The 20,093-nt window shown below is 35.4% G+C and overlaps 1 protein-coding gene across 7 annotated transcripts in view; it reads right to left on the bottom strand.

The window, feature by feature from the left end:
* CACNA2D1 (calcium voltage-gated channel auxiliary subunit alpha2delta 1) overlaps positions 1 to 20,093 on the bottom strand; it is a 425,824-nt gene that overhangs the window by 214,497 nt on the left and 191,234 nt on the right. For all 7 annotated transcript variants that reach the window (XM_084535082.1, XM_084535080.1, XM_084535079.1 and 4 more), the window contains exon 4: positions 177 to 236. In XM_084535082.1, coding sequence (XP_084391208.1) covers positions 177 to 236 — 60 coding nt within the window. The remainder of the gene's footprint in view (positions 1 to 176; positions 237 to 20,093) is intronic.

The following is a 20,093-nucleotide window of genomic DNA, read 5'->3' on the forward strand; positions in this document are numbered from 1 at the left end:
GGGTAAAGTCCATTTTATTCTCTAGAGATCTGGACTGAGGCACTGGCTATTGCATAAAATGTCCATTTGTAGGCAACGATTCTTTCTGTGGTGGTTGTATAAACAGCATGTTTTAAGAATATAGTTAACATTAGAATGAAGAAAATTCTGAGAAGGTTAAAAGGAGAAAAACTTACCCCAAACTCATCCCTCCACTGATGAGATGCTTGATACTTCTCTGCTTCTTTAGCGAGGCGCTGAAGAACAAAAAAAAATACATACATTTTAATCTTCACTGATTCTTCACATAGCAAAGCCTTTCTTTTTTATTTTCTTTATATGCATGTTTTCTCTATATAATTCTCTATATATTTACACTTTTGCACTTGAAATTTTTGTATACTTGAGTAAAGATGTACAGTCTTTTCAAAAATGCCATTTTCTATATTATATACTAATTTAAGCACTGAAATCATGCATTAGAAAGCTTAACCCTAATTCCAATGTTATTTAAGATGTTCTAGGTAAGTCTGAAATCCATCAATACTGAAAATACTTTCTCCCTACACACCTTACTTTATGCATATGAGTTTAATCTACCATCCAATTACAAGTATTTATTAGAATCTTAAAACATGTAACAAGTATTTTATTAGAATCTTATTGCCCCATCAAATTATCTAGCTTCAATTATACAAAGTACTGACATACCCTGTCATGATTAGGGACCCATAAAAACCTCAGTAATTTGGACAAGCTGTAGTCTGGCCCCATGTACTGAATGAACTTTAGCCACCAGAGAACATCAGTAATGGTCCTAGATGGCATTTTTCCAGTTTAAATTAATTTGAAAGAAATCCAGTTTAGACATTTAACCCCACAGGAAGCAAAGGACAGTGCACAGGAATGATTAGATGAGCCTCTTTCAAATCAGTCTCTTGTATAGACATCCACTGTGTTGGTTACAAGTTTCTCCTCAAACAAAATGATAATTCTTTGAAAAATAACTGTTTGGACAGCAGCAGAGCTACCTGATGTGAACACAGCTCATATGGACTCAGCCACGTCCTAATTTCTGAGTGTGACCTTGAGAACTATGTTATTTTATAATTAATAACAGTTTCTGGATAGTCATGGTCCCTTTCTAACAGAATTGCTCTATCCACAAGCTAACTAGGGATGAAAATTCTTTACCTCATGGTGGTGTGTACACAATAGGCCCAACGATCCTTTTAATATTCAGATCAGTTCCTACCCAAATGAGCTGGTGGTCTAAGTCATGTTTTCAGTTGAGTCGACTGTCAATTCTTGCTAACAATCAAAAGGGGTATGACCGGAAAGTTCATGGAAGCTGGAATTGTGGAGATGGTGCTGTCAGAATCTCATCTCAGCCCCAGTACAGGATGGCAACCACCATGGTGTCTGATCCCACAAGGACACTCCATCTCCCCCCAACAACTATCAGGTTGAATCAGGTTGATAAATTTCACCAACCAAAACTTAAGACCTTTTCCTTTCTTTTTCATTTGAAATCATCACATTAAAAAATATAATTGTGTGCTCCGATGTCAGAAAATAAGCATCCCTCTTATGTGTTTTATCATCAATTCAAATGATTTTTAGCTCACAAAGTTACTAGCATCTTGCAGGTTTTCCCAACCAAAGCTGCCCTCTACAGTAGCCAAGTACCACATTTACAAAAGCAAAACTGTAATATATCTTGATGCATTACACTGGCAAAATGTAGCCTAACTTCCCCTTGCCCTCAATGGACAAATCCATTACTTTAGATACCTACAGTATTTCCAGTTTTCTGGTAATACACTAGAATAATTTTGTACAAGTACAAAGCAAGATAGAATGCTTACTGACATCTACTACACAAGTAAATAGCTGCAGATAACGCTGCCCTCGTTTCTCTCTCTGTCTGCTTCATAACCTTAAGGTACTCACTAATCTGCAATTCTTCTCTGCAAAATATGTTAGAACCCAAATTTACGAACTCATAAATGGATTATGAACAGAAATCTATAGTAAGTACTAGGAATTTCACTTTGGAAGAACTGCAGCCACACCTGATATTCCTCAATTTTGTGAAAAACTAGAAAATTCTCAGCTAATCTGAGCTATAAATCAAGAACGCTAAAAGCAAATTTAAAAAGCTCCTTAGCTCCTCCCCACCTCTCGATTTCTACAGTTCCTTGTGTCTTAGAATAGCTTCCAAACTTAGAAGTTGCCTTTTGCTATATGCTTATAGAGCTTTGCTCATAGGAAAGCACAAGCAACTGGTTATGGAGAAGCAATAATGATCAATGAAAAAAGTCTATGTTGTTTAACTCAAATAAACAAACAAATAAATGCCATTTTAATGGAACTGCATGTTGCCCCTGTGTACACTAGGTACAGCAAGAGGCTGATTCAGCCTTGTGATGTCTTGCTCATTGCCTACATGAAGAATCTCTGTTTCACAACAATTTAACTTTTGTGCCAGTTACTACACCAGTCTTCCAGAATATATCTAAAACTAGCTGGAGTAAGAGCAGAATGTAGGCCTATTTTTTTTTTCCCAGTATTGTATGTCAGAGACAGAATTACAGCCTAGCCAACTTGATATCAGTCCAGTATTGGTTTCCATGAAACAGACCGTCTTTTCCATCAACAATTCCCATAAATGCTATATGAATTATTAATGGTCAGTAAAATGCCTCTTAGCCAGGACTAGAAGAAATCTGTAAAATGTTCACATGAGTAAATCATTTAATCTCTCAAAGTAGGGATGAATATTGTAGTTGCATCTTATACCCCTGCAAGAGAACACTCCTGTAATTTTGTAGCTATGTAAGTATGCAAAAAACACACAGGATCACTTCCCAAAGATCAGTATACTACAGTACTCTGATTTCCCAGCTCGCCTTCAACAGACAACTATAAATGTTCACGGGCAGGATATCACAGGGACAGATCATGCAAGGATTTCATGATCAGAAAGGTGGCTTTTGTTTTGTTTCTGGTGTCTCTTTTGTTGTTTTTGTTTGTTTGTTGTTTTGCTTTGTTTTAAAAGATAACAGAGCTGATAGGAACGTTGTGTATACAAAAAAAAAAAAAGAAATCATTCTCTCCTATGTAACATCTTTGATATTTTTAGGGAAGATAAAGGAAGAGTATTAAAAACAAAATAGTAAAAAAAAAAAAAAAAAAAAAGTATTTTGTAAAGCTAAGTTGTTCTCAGAAGTTCTTCATTTCTATGCAAGGACAAATTCTACTGCTAGAGATACATGAACTCTAATGACTGAGGCATTCATTCATCTTTCCACAGGGAGAGTGCTTTGTTAAGGCAGAGAAAGAAGTCAAGACTCTATGTCAACAACAGCTAGATTGTGAAGCAAACTCAAATTACCTATGCCCCTTACTGCAACACAAGGAGAGACTAATTTTTCATCTACTAATTTTTCATCTCTCTCAAAGAAATCATGCCTGCTTGCCTTTGAGGTATGCAAATGTCAGGGCTTGCCTTCCCTGTTTTGATGGAGGAGTCTCTGGAGAACACCAACAGAAGAGTAACACAGCAGCGTGCTGACACTCCCCATTTTCGGTCTCATTACAGCACAGGTTTAATAAGGTAACACCTTCTTTAACTCCATGGCCCGCTGCAGCTCCCTATAGGTTTCTATAGCAAATACTAACATTTTTGAGGTGGTTATTTTTATGTGTCAGAAGATGTGTTAGAAGAGGTTCTAAAACTAACACACAAAACAGTAATTCTGCATATTAGGCTTCAGTCATTTCTCATTCTGTGCCGTTGTATGAATGCTGTGAACATGACAGCCGTAAAACGTATTCAGGCCTTGAATGAAGCCCTATTTACACCATCTTTTTAGTTAGAGAGGATGAGAAACCAAACACTATTGAAAAAGGGGGGAGGAACAAAACTAATACACAACAAACATTCTGGATTACTTCAAGGTACAACAAAAAAAAACAACCCACTCTTTACACTGGGCTGGAGAGCAAGGGTTCTCTATTATGGCAGTGATACTCCAATTACTCTGAAATGCTACACAAATTGAGAAACCTTGCCTGCAAGGTTTCTCAAGAAACCTTGGCTGAAAACACGAACAAAATGCTGTAGCATCTATTCCTGTGCTTTTGGAGGATGCCTGGCTGCTTCCAACATGGTTTGAAGTGCTTCCTGGTGCTTCCAGCTATGGGTAGAAGATAGCTGATGCTAAATTTATGAAATGTGATTGACACAGTCAATTAAAGTCAAGGTGCTTGAAAACACCATAATTAAATAAATAAATGTCCCATAATAAATGAAACAATTACTTCTATTTAATTAATTAATTCGATTAAAACTTCTAATAAAAATAGCCTTGCTATTTTTTAAATATCAGTTGTTCAGAGTCTGTTATCTTCATGAATATTCAGGATACTTACATCATTGATAAGAGAACAATGATCCCCTGAAAGTCAGCCACTGTCCACAAATCAGCATTTTTTTTAAACAAACAGTGAAAGAAGTCAGGAGTTACCTGTTTCTAGAGTTTCCTTATATCTTTCAAAGAGAATTGTTACCTTTAACGCAAAACTACTTGTTGTGAAAGATACAAAAAGATGCAAATGCAATTTACTCCATTAGCCTATGAACTTTTCTTTAACTTTAAAAAGGATTACAAGATTATCAGAAAAACTACCCCAAAAGCCAGCTGCCTGTCAAATCTCCAAACTGACCATTTTCAAAGGTCTTGTCACTAGATTCCAAGTGTATGTTTCGAACTCTGAAAGACAGCCTTTGATGTAGCGCAGATGGGAAGAAAGAGCTGTGAAGAATCTTTATCTGATCTGGAAAGATCAGTTCCCTAGAAGGCCTATTCATCTCCCAGCCTTCACTTGCGTGTGCGTGTGTCGTATCTTTATCTCCTCCTAACCAGCAAAGAATTCTGCCAGCTAATGGCCCAATTACAATTATATTCAGTACAATGAAATCAATCTTTTTTGTGCTTCCAACTCTCCACCAAGTATTTTATATTGAAAATAATATTTGACTACCCCTTGATATCCTAAGCTATTAGAAAAATGTGTAAGCATGGAATTGTTAGACATCAATAGCTTGACAAAGCTTTCTAAAGTACTGAATCCATGATATTTAAAAGCTTATTTTAATAAGAGAAATATCCAGGGAGAATACAGAAATACCAGGCTTGAATAGAACAATATAGAAGCATGCAACTAACTTCAAATCCTGATTTAAAATATGACCCAAGTACTCAATTCAGTTCTTGCATAAATAAGAGAAAAGCCACAAGTGTTATCTGTAACAGCAGTGTTAAACATGGTTTTCACATCTGCATCTGAAACACAAATATTGTTCTTCTGTAGGTGATTACAAATTGCGAGTCACTTACAAGAGAGAAAAATAGGAAAAAAAGCATCAGACTGGGATACGGTGTCTGAAGTAACAGTGGAAATTTCACCACAGCTTTAATGCAAACTGACAGAAATCTAAAAATTTGTATTTTCATCTCAGTTGGCTGTTACACTCTGTATTAAGCTAAACCAGAACTCTTTTCTGTCCCCTTGACTTGATTCTATTGTCTTTACTTGCATGGAGCAGGTTTATTATGATTTTATTATTTTTTTTTTAGTAATAAATTAGTCAAACACTCATGGATTATGTTATTCATGAGTTTTCCATTACTCTACTGTATAAAAAGATCACCCAATTTGGCCAAAAGGGGTGAGATTTCAACAAGAAACACATGCAAATTGGAAGGTCAGTAGCCCAAAAGTGATCCTGGGAGTGCTAATGATAGCAAGGTCATTACCCCCATATAAATGACACATGAGTTTATTTTTCTTTGTCTTTGTTTCCATACTCCCAGCGGGACTGGGAGGGGTTAACAGGGAGCAATTACCTTTTTACTTGTAACTCTCATTAATGTATTTGGTAGATGACCTTCCTGACAAGTGGGCATTCGTAATTATTACCAGCACAAAAGCTGATCTAGATTTGACAGAGCTGCAGCACTTCAGTTTTGCTAAGATTATCCCCAACCATAAAATGTTTTAGATTGTGCCAAACACATATGTAATTTTGCTGATTTAAACTGTAACCACAAAGTGTAAGATCCTCTTTCAGATTATTTTTTTCTTTAAAAAATTTTGAATGCTAATGCAGTATGACAAAAGTTTCCATTATAATTCATATTTCCCTCCTTCAAATAAGGACTGTTTCCTTATGTACCATTGTATTCCATTACATAAATGTCATAATCCTCAGTGTAACCAGAATTTCAATACTTGCAGAGACCATTAAACCATACACCCCCATTTAGGCACTTCCTCTAAGAACTGCAGAAATAAAAGCACAATTTAAAAGGAAACTTGCAACAGCGTAAGAAATCCTAACAGTGCAGATTAATACACAGTTGTGGTTTATACAGCCTTTGCCACTGAAGTAACTGTTCACAGGAGAAATTATGTTTTTAATTTTCTACAGAGAGAACTTGTGCTTAACTCTACTAACATACAAACAGACTTGGAATACCAATTCATAATTTTGTCAGAGAGAGGCACTGTTAGGTCAAGAGTAAATTATTGGCAAGAATTAGTTACAGATCTCCATCTGGCCCTGTCTTGTTTCAGCCATATCTAAAATAAATGATTCTAGTATAAATCAGGAACCATCACCAGTTTAGAACCAGAGGGCCTCGGTTATGAATTCTTACACTAACAAGACACAAAGGAACAGTAGCATAAATAAGTAATACACAGTGGTCACTTCTTTAAATTTCCAAGAGATTTTGTATTAATGCAATATCCCCCTTCAGCTGCTTACATACAACCCGTTCTTTGTAGAGTTCCAAGTTTTAGAAATAAAAAATGCAACTGCATTTCCTCTTTTTAACACAAATCTACTGTATATATAATTTATGTCTCCTTTAAAGCATTTTTATCTCTGTGACAGAGAAATAACATATTGAGAAAATGAGCACACAGTAATGCAAGTGGCATTTGCATCATATTTTCTAGACTTCATCTGATTAAATGTGAGGTAAGTCATAAACTGTTCTATGCAGCATGTCAGCAGCTGTATTATGTTTGAAAGTTGTTATGCTCAAATACATTTGCTGAAGTAATCCTGCAGCAACTATTTGAGAAATTAGAAGTTGACAGGATTTTATTTTTTTTACACTACAGCTCCATAGACAATATGTTTATTCAGAGCATGGCGAAATCTCCCTTTTCTGCATATCTGATTTTTTAAGGTTTTTTATGGTGACTGGCAGTAGGAGTTTGTTTTGTGCTGATCTCCAGCATGGTTTTATTTCATGTATTTACACTGCAGAGTCACGGCCTCTCTCTCACTCTGGCATCTGCTGTGCCACACAATGACAGGCTGATCTATGGTCTGTTAATGAGAACATCTGAAGCAGATAAGGTCACAGACAAAGGATGTTTATAATTGATCTCCTGTATTCAGCATAAACCTTGTATGAAATACTCCCCAGCCATTGTCTGGAGCCAGTTTTACTTCTGTCATTGGAAGCAGCAGATGAGTCATATTCATAATGAAAAAGGGCATATGAGAAGTCTGCTGACATTGTGAGCTTTACCAAAGCACTCTTCATACCGATTACTGACATAAAGTTATACGTAATCTAATACATCATCCAATCAGCAGTTCACAACATTTTTGAAAAAGATGTTATAGTCTGGACCATAATTCAAAATAATGCCTCAAATTTTGTCTTCCATTATTAACTATTACTAACAACCTAAAGTGCTAGAATCTTCTGTAGTTTAGTTTAGAAAAAAATCTATAGAAAGATTGCCTCATATCTAACACAAAGTTGCCATGTCGGATGAAAAGAAATCCAGTTGAAATAATTTATTATCTTCCATATATTTAGAAGATAGGGCTTTAAAGGATTTCTGTATCTTTTAGCAACTATAGTGAAAAAAATGTTTATAATTCAAGCCAATCTTTATTCATGTTGTTTAATTACATGAGTGAAGAGTGATTCTCCACAGAGAAATTTTACCCTTCTAGCAGATATGCAATTCCAAAGCAGTAGACCCAAAATAAATTAAGCCTTTGGTCTGAATCAGGTCAGAAATCAATAAGAAGCCAAATCTGACCTAGAGTATTTAAGATTACAATATTGCAGGTGAAGTTAATGTATTCTGACATGAATAATCACATTGATTTTAATAGAAAATACTGGAATAGGGAGACCTAATCAAATATGTCTCACATAGGAGTTTGACATCTAAGGTAGTGCACAATCATCTGTCCCTGAAAAAACTTGAAGATATGAAAAGTCAAAAAGAATAAAAGCAAAAGGCCATTTGGCACAGTAACATTTCTCCACTATATAAAAGCCACACTTCTCTAAAATATGAAATAGAGCTTTTCTCTTCTACTTCTTTTCTCTTATTATGCAGATTTAAGAATTTAGTTAGTGGTATCAAATGATCCAACAGAGAAAGCAAATGTGACAATGCCAGTGCTTCTACTGCTTAAAGAGTGCTGAAAGACACTTAAATATATACTACAGTGGAATTCTTAGTAAGATTTAGTAAGAATCTAAAAAGCTTCAGTAGTAGTCAGAGGTACAGTTAAGGTCAGACAATCATTGATTCTGTCTTGAAAACAAAACTCTGCTCCCAGGGCAGAAAAAAATACATACAAATATATATATATATATATAATATATAAGAATAATAAATAAATAATTAAAAATCTAATAGGGACACATTCAAACTCCCAGGAAAGCAGTATGGCTGGGTATGCACCTAGGAACATGCACAACAGGTGAGTGTTGCAGGGAGGATCTTTTCTGTATCAGTCAGTAGCTGTCTGGAAACTTACTGGTTTCCACCTCAGCTTGGTCTCTGGTGTTCACAAAACTAACTAGTAAGAAAATTGGTACTAGATGAAAGGAAACTATACATGAGCCAGCAGTGTGATAAACAAATAAGATGCTAAAACATTTCTGAAGGGCACCTGAGAACCAGAGAACAGGACAAAACAAAAGCACCCACAACAACAGACAGAGGTACACAAATTTGTTCACCATGACTGGGAGGAAACATCACTGAGGAAATAGCATACCAATTTAATATGCTGCAGAATGAGTGTACAAAACATTTCTGTTCTGCTATTGTAGCAACAATGAACCTCGGAAATTCTCATCAGAGTATTTTATTAATTCCATACTTTCCACATTTATGGGAAGAGGGAGGGAGGAAGGAGGTTTAGTTTGCAAGTCTGGGTATATTTCTAGAATGTGTAGAATTAGGAGATTGAGAAGCTTGCAAGATCATGACAGCTTGATACTGCCAAAATATTTCAGTAGATGGGGGAGGAAGAGAGAGAACTGTAGAAAAATAGCATGAAGAAAAATATCAGAAAAGGAGAGTAAGAAACAGTCTGTCAAATGCACCCTGACATCTAGCAGTGAAATTTTGTTAGTGGTTTATAGAATCAGTGAAAGATCACTTCTTTTAACATACAATTTATCCTTCTCATTCACTGAGGTTTCAAACCCTTAGAGGTTCTTATTACATTTTCACTCTAATAATTCAACTGCCTTAAATGCAAGCCACATTAGTGTTATATTTTTAAACAAGCTTGAAGTGAAGAACACATGCTGAAACCATTAGACTGAAATTGCCAACTGCTCTGACAAATCACAAACTGCATAACACCACCAGCTACAGTTCACTGCCTGCCTTAGGAAACTCTTTCAAGCTTCACAGCTGAGCTGGTAACTTCACAGCCATGATTAGAAGATGACACATACACTGAGTAGGCATGCCTTGTTACCCCGCTTTCTCAGCTGTAGTATATGTATAGTTTTTAGCCACACAGGGAGAAATCAGGACTACATACATTTATTTTAGAAACAGCTAAACTAACCGACTCCAAAACAAGTGTTCTTAAAAGTCACCTATGTAATTTTCCTCTATCACAAAGAAAAAAAATGAAATAAATGAACATAGATGCAGTTCAGTTTGTTTCACAGCTCCTTCAACATTTAATTGGGTTTCTAGTTAAAAAAATAAAAAATAAAATAAAATAAAATAAAAACTGAACTGCTTAAAATGTCTACATGCTTCTAGTGCCACTAAAATCTGAACATGATACAAATGGGAACAGGCACATCTGAAATACACATCCAACTGCCTAATTTCAAAGAAAAAAGGAGGAAAATGAATACATCAAGTAAACACAACCTTACTAAAGGCAAGGAGGAGAACATATTGATATAGTCCTGCATCACTTATGCAATAAAAACTCTGCAGTCAGTTATATTTAAACAAATTGAGAATGCAACAGTTGCATTTTGCCTCATCATCTTATAATTGAATTGGAAAAAAAAAATGTTATATATAAGTTATACCAATTAGTTATACAAGTTTAATAATAATATATCAAGACTTCATTCCAATAGCTGTTTATCTTTTTTGTTTGTTTGTTTGTTTTTGTAGCATTCTGCTAGTTAATGCAATTCACAGAAGTAGAATACAACCAGGTACAAAACACTGCATTTCAAGATGTGTAGTGAGTTCTGGATTTACTCACACTTTGTGTGCTGAAAAACACATATAGATATCATGCTGTTACAATCCCAAAAGAAGATCAGAAAATTGGCAATAGAGTATGTGTTGAAGAGACAAGTCTCTTTTGGCCACATCAGAAACAGCTTTAAACTCTCTCAGAATTGGATAGGCATTTACATTAAAAGGAACAAAATCCAGAATTTCAACGAATAGCAAGAGTGGGCAGACATTATTACTACCTCTGCAGAATAGGAGGAAATTATTTTATTTATGACACATACATAACCTAAAACAGCATGATAAGGTTCAAAGTAATTAATGATTTATAATAAAACTGAGAAAATAGCACTTAATCTGCATTAGCATTTCCAGAAATGGGCCTAGTAAATGCAACCGTAAAAAAAAAGTAAATGCTAGTAAATGCAACCTTATTCACAACATAATCCAGAGCTTAAATGGTATAATCATAACGTGAACTTAAAAAATAAAATAAAAATAAAGGAAACAAAACAAAACACAACTATCCTCCTGGATTTGCAGTGTATAAGCTAGCATCAGTCCAAATTTGATGGATTAAAAGTTTGTTTAAAAGAATGAATCCAGTACTCAAGCAGAAGAACAGAACAAAACAATCCCCCCCCCCCCCAAACACACACAAAAAAAATCCCACCGCTGAATAACAAATGTGGCTTTTACAAGGCAAGACAGTGTATCAACAGTTTTGCATGTCAAGATAAAAATGGAGCAGGTGGTAGGCTAGAGCTGCTGAATAATCAACTTGATCTGATCAACACTCAGTGGGCAAAAGCCAAAGAAAACGTGTTACTGTTGGCAACAGCAGAAACAAATTGTACATTTAAACTGCATGCTATTTTCAGGCAATATTTCTCTAATGGAAGTAATTCTAGCCAAAAGAAATAAAAAGTGTTTAAACAGAGTATTGTGTAAAACTTGGGAAATGAACTGTGGAAGGAAAATGATCTTCTATAAGCAAATGGGAAAACAAACAATTTTTTTTTTTTTTTTTTCGCCACATAGAGGCAATAAATACACCTGCTGTAACAACCACACCGGAAACACCAAAACATCAACCAGTTCTACATCTAACTTTGCACTGTTTGGAAATCATGACATTACTGTTGGAAATGGATATCCCAAAGCTATCCTAAATAGTCTGTGGCTGTACAGGGACTGTAAGAAAGTAATATTTAACTATAAAACCTATTGATGTGCAGAATTTGTGTTGCCAACCTTCCTTCTCAAAATGAACTTCCAAGGAGCCAGAGGGTGCTGTTGATAGCTATGGGAGTGAAGCATTCTAATGGCATGTAAAAATCATTAATTTCCTCCACATCCCTATTAAAATAACATAAAAAATTACCGTGTAACTTTAAAACTCTTTATCTATAAAGTAAACTCAGCTATAAATATACGTAGGCCATCACTAATTCCTCGGTCTATCATTTCCAAGTCCATATAATGCTTTATGTGCTCCTTGTAGCACACTGGAATAATTAACCATGAAGCATTCAGAAGTAAATATCTGAAAATTGGCTTTAGACCCATCTTCTTGAAAGGATTTAAAAAAAAAAAAAAAAAAAAAACTCAATACCCTTCTCATGCTCTTAAATTACTACCTAACTTACCTTATGCTCTTTCTCTCCAAATATATACCTAGAGAAATAGGTATATATACTCCTTGGAGTCTCTTTCCTTTGTTTCAACTCTTTATTATTTCGTTTACAGCTTACACCTTCCAGTCAGCTCTTCCAATTACCTCATCACTTTTCCTGGTCAAATAATAAAACCTGATCATTCAACAGTTTCTGTCAGTAGTGACCTTCCAAACTTATTTGAAGCACTTTTATTTCATAGATCCCAAAATTCTGTTGCCTAATGTCTCTTCCTATTTTTTCTTTTAGTATCTGTCATGAGCAACCAAAATTGTCCCAATTCAGGGAATTACACTTCATTTGTTTTATTGACAATCAATTCAAACTTCTGATTACTGATTGTTGTCTTGAGAAATCTGATAATGAAACACTTCAGAAACACACCTCAGCTTTACTCAGGATGCCCCTCCATAAAGCCTCCCATCCACCTGCTGCCCTCAGGCCCCATGATGAAGGTGCCACAGAAGCCTGTGGTCAGGTTGTAACATGTTCCTTTTCTACTGCTGCTCCTGGCCTCTCACTCAACAGCTCCTCCACAGGAAGCCCCATAGACCGCTGCCCCTCAGGGGACAGCACTGTACAGGCCAGGGGTCTCCTCACCCCCACTCTGCCCTTCTCTTTTGCCTCCCTTGCACTCTGCAGAGCCCCTTCCCTGCCTGTGCACCTCCCAGCCTGGCCCAACAGCCACCACCTGCTCTACAACATCTTCTGGCAGAGGCGTCGTGGCTTCCTCTGACTAGTTCCAGTTGGGGCACATGGGCGACAGCCGTTCTATCTGTTGCTGAGCCAGCTGGAACCGACAGCAGGTGGCACAGGGCAGCCCTGAGCTCCTCATCTAACAACACAGTGATCCAGGTTTTTCTCTTTCCTTCTCTTTTACAGAGACCAACCATATTGCATAACCATTTTCAGATGTAATGTCCCATAAATCCATCACCCTTCTGATGAACTATGGTTTTTCTTCCTGTGAGAAACAAAGTCGTGTTTTTGCAACAACTCCTTTATGATTTCACCTGCAACATAATCCAGATCTCCTTCGCTTCTTTTAATTTCAATGATTCTTCTAAACTTTCTGAAATGTTTTTGAAAGAGACATTGCACTCCCAGCCTTCTCTATACCTATAGGTTCAAGTTTTTACTTTTAGGCATTGGCATGTGATACTTTTAAAAGCAATTCATGTCCTTGGTCAATTGAATTCCTCTTCTAGAAATGTCTACATGGGATTTACTTTTTTCTTACCCTCCAACAGCAAACTTTCAGATTCTAAAGTAAAAAACACATGTAAGAGGTGAACTCTTAAACTTGTGCCCTCTAGCTTTCTTCAGTCTATTTAGCCTCTGTAGTATCCTCCCATTTGCTTTGAATGTGGAAGAAACTCAGCTCTTTTATGCTCCCAACGATTTCTGTTCCATCAAATAAAAGTCTTCTCTTAATTTAGTTGTAAGGTTGTAAAATAAAAATTGCTGAACCTATAACATGAGAAGTTTTTAGTGGATGTTACAAATTCTCATCCAGCTCCAGGCGAACATAAGGTATATAAATATTAAGCATATATGCATAGGGATAGTTATTAAAAGATCTGTATTAGTATATTAAGCATTTCAGCAAATGTGCAAATATCTTTCGGGGTTGCCAAGTTCCATAAAAACTTTTCTCTTAGGATGAAATGCTGACCCTACTGCAGTTCATGTGAGGACTTGCACTGTCTTCTCCAAGATTTACTCTCCCTCGAGTACTGTGTGCAGTTCTGGGCACCACAGTATAAAAAGGACATGAAACTGTTGGAAAGTGTCCAGAGGAGGGCTACGAAGATGGTGAAAGGCCTGGAGGGGAAGACGTACGAAGAACGGCTGAGGTCACTGGGCCTGTTCAGCCTGGAGAAGAGGAGGCTGAGGGGAGACCTCATCACAGTCTACAACTTCCTCGTAAGGGGGTGTTGAGAGGCAGGAGATCTTTTCTCCATTAACACTAGTGACAGGACCCGCGGGAACGGGATTAAGCTGAGGCAGGGGAAATTTAGGCTTGACATCAGGAGGGGGTTCTTCACAGAGAGGGTGGTTGCACACTGGAACAGGCTCCCCAGGGAAGTGGTCACTGCACCGAGCCTGTCTGAATTTAAGAAGAGATTGGACTGTGCACTTAGTCACATGGTCTGAACTTTTGGGTAGACCTGTGTGGTGTCAAGAGTTGGACTTGATGATCCTTAAGGGTCCCTTCCAACTCAGGATATTCTATGATTCTATGATTCTATTTCCCTCCTGCTGTCTCAAGCCCTGTGCAGAAGCTACTCTTCTTCTATATTCATTGGTCACCAATAGTCATGAATTGCTTCAGCCATTATTTCTCTTTAGCATCTCTTGTCATATCTCTGTCATATGTCAGATAAAAAACAATTCTTTCCTTCTAGGCAGTACAGTGCATTTCTGGGTATTCTTGTGATTATGAAAAAAAAAATGTAACCTGGTTTAGGTTAACATTTGCATGTTAAATAAGAAAATTCATTCTATAAGATCTTTAAAATAGTCTTGTACGTGAAAAAGTATTATTTTTCAATTCAAAACCTACAGATTAAGAACTAATGTAACATATTGTCATGGCTACAGAAGTATTTAATATACTTTCACAGCCATTGTGAAGTAAGTTTTGTTAAGGGTATTTCCCTTAAAAAGGAAAATAAAACAGAGAGGTTAAATAATTTGACCAAAATCACACAAAGCTATTCCTTTCCCCTCCCCCCCCTTTTTTATGATTCTATATATGACCTATAGCTATGCTTAAAATCTATCTAATTCTATCTAATCTATCTAATTCTATCTAAAATTTATCTCATCTATCTGATTGACTGGCTTAGTGACTATAATGTTCATTCTTGAATCACCACTCAAATCACAATTTCCTTCCAATTAAAAAAAATAATAATAATAAAAAGAGAGAGACTTTTCTAGTGTTACCCTCACAGGTGACACATTTGAGAGCTACTACAAGCAGTTTGGGTTGATCAATGATGACTTCCACCAAAAGGTGTTTAATTAGGATGTCTCACACTTTTCTGTGTATGAAAATCTAATTGCCACCTTCTAGCTCAAAGAACACAATCAAAAAGCATTATCCCATTTCAAAATTGCCTGAGCATTTTCTTCATGTCATTTGCACATCTGGTGTTACTTCATTTTTTATAGTCTTGTACGCTTCTTCTCTATAAAGAAAATAAACTATACCAACAAATTTAGCATCCTGTCAATAAGTATGTTTTCTTTTATTTCAGTTAGACCTACCTACTGAAAATTATCATCTGAATTAAATTGTGAACAGCAGAAGAAACACAAGAAAGCTAAAACGTAATTTTATATATATATATACATATATATAAATAAAAAAGGAAGGAAAAAAAAAAACAAACAAAACCAGACAGACATGTCAAGAATGTCATAGTGCAAGTATACCTTAAAGCAAAAGATGGAAGTACCTCAGCAGACTGGAAGTTTGAGGCAGCCAGCTCAGCCTTGTGCCTTTGACTGCAATTGACCTGTGTTACACTTAACAAAACCTCATGGATCCTGCCCACAAGGAAGAATTTATTCCACAGTCCTGTTTAACTGGTATGTTACATGGCAGAGGTGATATTCAGAAGTCAATCTAATAAGAGATCTGAAACATGAAGGACTCTGGTAGATTGTTAAAGGTTTAGATTTTTTTTTTTTTAATATACAGAAAGCTCATTTTAAGATTATTTAATTATTTATTTAAATCTTGTTAGGCTTATATTCTCAAGAAATACTGGAAAGCAGATTAATTGGTTTTGGTAAGTGATGAAATGCTGACCCTACTGCAGTTCATGTGAGGACTTGCACTGTCTTCTCCGAGATTTCCCTCCTGCTGTCTCAAACCCTGTCTATGTGAGATGATGAAATTTATAACCAGAGCTACTCTTCTTCTGTATTCATTGATCACTAATAGTCATGAATTGCTTCAGCCATTTTGGTAAGATGAAACAAAGATTTGACCCAGACACCTCATTAACAAGGTCATATCTCAACCATTTTCTACCTTTCATCATCTGCATTGATCCAGTAATACCAAAGCTGTCCTCCTGCTAACCTTACAAAGTATTACCCAAAGTGGAAGGAAAGTATTTCTTTTCTTTGCCTCTTCAAAAGTGACTGAACTAGATTTGCTCAGATATGACAAAAATATTCAGATGTAGGCACAACTGTATCTGGGAAGCACTGATGCAAATCATAGAAGAAGAAAGGAGAGCCTTAAGAAGAAATTTGTATGCACTACTAAGATATATTTTTCTCAGCTTTCTCACACAATGTCTCAATATTTGACATTACTCAAAGTGTAAAGGAATTTCTAAATCCAGGTGTCTGAAGGTTTTTTCTCAACATGTAAGGAGTCAAAAAATTTGATGTAGCTATAACAAGTCATTATAAAATTTTGACAATATTAGCTATAATGGTTACAGTCAGCACATCTAGAGAAAACTCCAACTATCCGTCTAATCTGTAATAGTAGGCTATGGACTATGCATAAAATTACTTAAGCAAGAAAGTCACAAAAAAGAATGCTTAATGATTCAGGAGATTAAAAGATATTGCTCTTAGAAGCAAATCATGATATTTTGAAAGTAGGAAGAACTCTGAACTCAGAATGATCAATTTAAGTAGTCTACAAATTTCCTTACTTTAGGTAAAGAAAGGTGTTGGTTTTTTTATTAACTTATTATTTAATTTCATTTGCTTCCTAAGAGTTCTAGTCAATCTAGAATAGTGAATATTGCCAAACATACATTTAAATTTAAATGTTTCATAGCATTTAAATAAAATGAAATTCTTGTTAAACTGAATGGTTTTCCAGGCTGACAGTTTAAAAATATTTAAGCTTATTTCAGGGGATGGACATCTCTTCAGACTAATCATCTGATATATTTCATTTGCAAACAGAAAAAAAAATACATTTGATAGGCATACTTTCTTTTATGCAGAAAGCACTATTTATTCTTTTCTTAAGCAATAATACTTACCGTAGCTTAGGAGCTGAATCTTCAATATATATTTTAATCTTCATGTTTTAATTTATATGTTAGTATTATCTTCCATCTTATCATAAACCTAGTCAAAAGTCTCAGAAAGAAAATATTTTCCAATATGGAATAGAAGGTTATATTTGCTAATTCTTGAAATGTTTACTTTTCAAAAATGCTGTTTCTAGGTATAGCACATTTGACACTGTCACAGAAATACTGCTCGTTCTGCTTTTTAAACAATCAAGTTGTCAGATTTGTTTTAAATATGTTCAACACAACACTGTACCAAAATCCCCTCAGTCTTAACACAGATATTAGATTATTGAACAGATTTGGGTTTCTTTATTTTTGCTGGTTTTGGTTTTTGTTTTTTTTTTTTTTTTCCATGGAAATAGCACTGATTGGATGATACAATGAATCCTAAGCAAATTCTGTTACTGGTGCAGAACCTGGGCACACTCTGGGGAGGGGAGGAAGGTAAATCTAGGAAGCTGCAGTAACAAGACGGTCATGCCATACCTCCTCCCAGGTATATTGAGGTATATTCTAAAATCAGTGGGATTTATTAGAACTATACTGCATCTATAGACAACTGATTTCTAGCCCAAACATTATTTCTCACAGATTTGAGATCTCTCAGGACAACAAATAAAGAAAGAAGTACTGAAAAGAAGAGAAAGAAGCTGTGTACCAGGTAAAGCTTTGCATGTAAACTTTTCCTACTTCCTTGAAATATAGGAGATAAACCCAGATCCAGTGTCCACTAGAACTTAGATCTTTTAAGAGACCAACCTGAGGAAGCCTGTAGCAGAAGAAAAGCCCAGAAAGTTATTTACTGCAGAGCCATTCCTCATTCTACGTAATTATGGACAAAATACATTGTTCTGCATCATAGGCCTGTAACAATTTCTCTTGGAAATGTACTCTCTTCTATGAGACAAAGCATCTGAAAATATGGCCAGAAAATAAAGATAGATTCTCAAATAGCATAATTCTACTGTTGTTCAATGTAAAATACTGAATTACTGTTTTGGGGGTAAGTCCACATCATCTAAAAACTTAATGTAAGGTGTAAGGAAATTTCAGTTCAATTTCATCTACACTATAATTATTCAGTTTTTCTCCCTTGTCAACTGCAATTTCACATTCTGCATTTAAAACTGTATCATCTCTAGGCATATACGGATTTCATGTTTGTCACAGAGATTCAATGAACCATATATGTTCATGTGTATACAATGATGTTTCTATCTCAGACAATGTATGTGTTCTAACATACCTAGGTCTCAGAGATTAACAACAGCACTCCAAACTACCTAGATTTTGTACTTAGAATAGTTTGGGGTTTTTTTTGAAATCTAGTATTATGGTTGTCTTACAAACAAGTACTTCTATGTATATGTAAAATAATCCTTACCACTATGTGTGTAAGCAAAAAGCTCCATACTGTAAAGAATTCTATTATTTGTTGCTACAGCACATGTGCTCAGTCTCATTATCATCCAGAGGACCCAGTTCTGTGTATACACCACAGAATTTACTGCAGAACTGGAATGTAGCAATACAAACCAAACTTTTTATGCATGAAGCCCTCACATACCAGAACAGAATAGAACAGAAATTCCTAAAGAATAAGTGTTCAAACAGTATTATAGCACATTCTGAATTGTAGTTTATAAAAGAGCCCAAACTTAGCTGATTTGATTTTCTTCAGTTATTTAAATCTCATTACATATGCCCTATTTAATTCCCTCTCCATTTAAATTGATATAAAACATGAAAAATTCTGTAAATAATTTAGTGTGAAAAAATATACAAGCTAATTAAAAGCTAAAACTTGAAACCCAAACGCATTGTAAACACTTTTCTTTTTAAGAAGAGAGATTTTTTTTTTCATTTTTGAAGCTGTCCTTTGTTTTGTTTTGAAGAACCAATGAGATTTTGTAGTATACTTTTACAGAGTAAAACTGCTTACAAAGAAACCTTTAGGTTTCAATTCCTTTGATTTCATATTACCAACAAGGGTTTGGTGGATTTTTTTTGGTTTATTTTTAATGCTGTTTAAATTATAATTAAATGAATAAAACCTACATGTATTCTTTACCATGCAATGTAATTTTCTGTAATTACAAATTAAAAATGTCATCATGATTATTAATTACTCTCTTTAATTGTAATTTGAGCATTTGAATGCCACCTTACAAGATATTACTGAGGTCAGACTTTGCTGGCAGATGTCAGTGGGAGGAGTGGAGGGGACAGGAGAAAGACGGTGCATTAATGTAGCAGCACTTTCCATCAGCACATCCATGTGCCGCAGACATGTAGAAGGTAATAATTAAAAACAAAAAAATCCTCTCCTTTTATTCATGAGTTGCACTGCTGTATACTTCACTTTTATGCCCAACAGATCTTAAAACAGATATTCATACATTAAGCTGTTCTTGCTCTTCAACAATTTTCAGGTAAAGATCTTCCTGAAAACATAATAAGTGTAACATCTAATTAACATTTTACATTCATTTGTATTATCTACTTTCAAAATGATGAGAATTATCCAAATAAGATTTATGACCTTATGTTAATCTGACTGAAACTGCATCATGTTCATTTTTTCCTTCCCCCTTTTTTTCAGAAATTTCAAAGTAGCTTTTTTATCCCTCGAGAGACCTGTTTTCAAATGCACATTAAGACACATGCTGTTCACATTCCTGTTCCCTGCCATCTGTGGAGATCTGCAAATATTCAAAACACAGTTCCAAAGGTTTCCAGTTCCATTCCTACTTAATGACATTTTTATTCCTATTCTTTAATAGTTCAGTCATTAAATGTATTAATGAAA

Source organism: Aythya ferina (assembly GCF_964211825.1).
Source record: "Aythya ferina genome assembly, chromosome: 1".
Taxonomy (NCBI): Eukaryota; Metazoa; Chordata; class Aves; order Anseriformes; family Anatidae; genus Aythya; species Aythya ferina.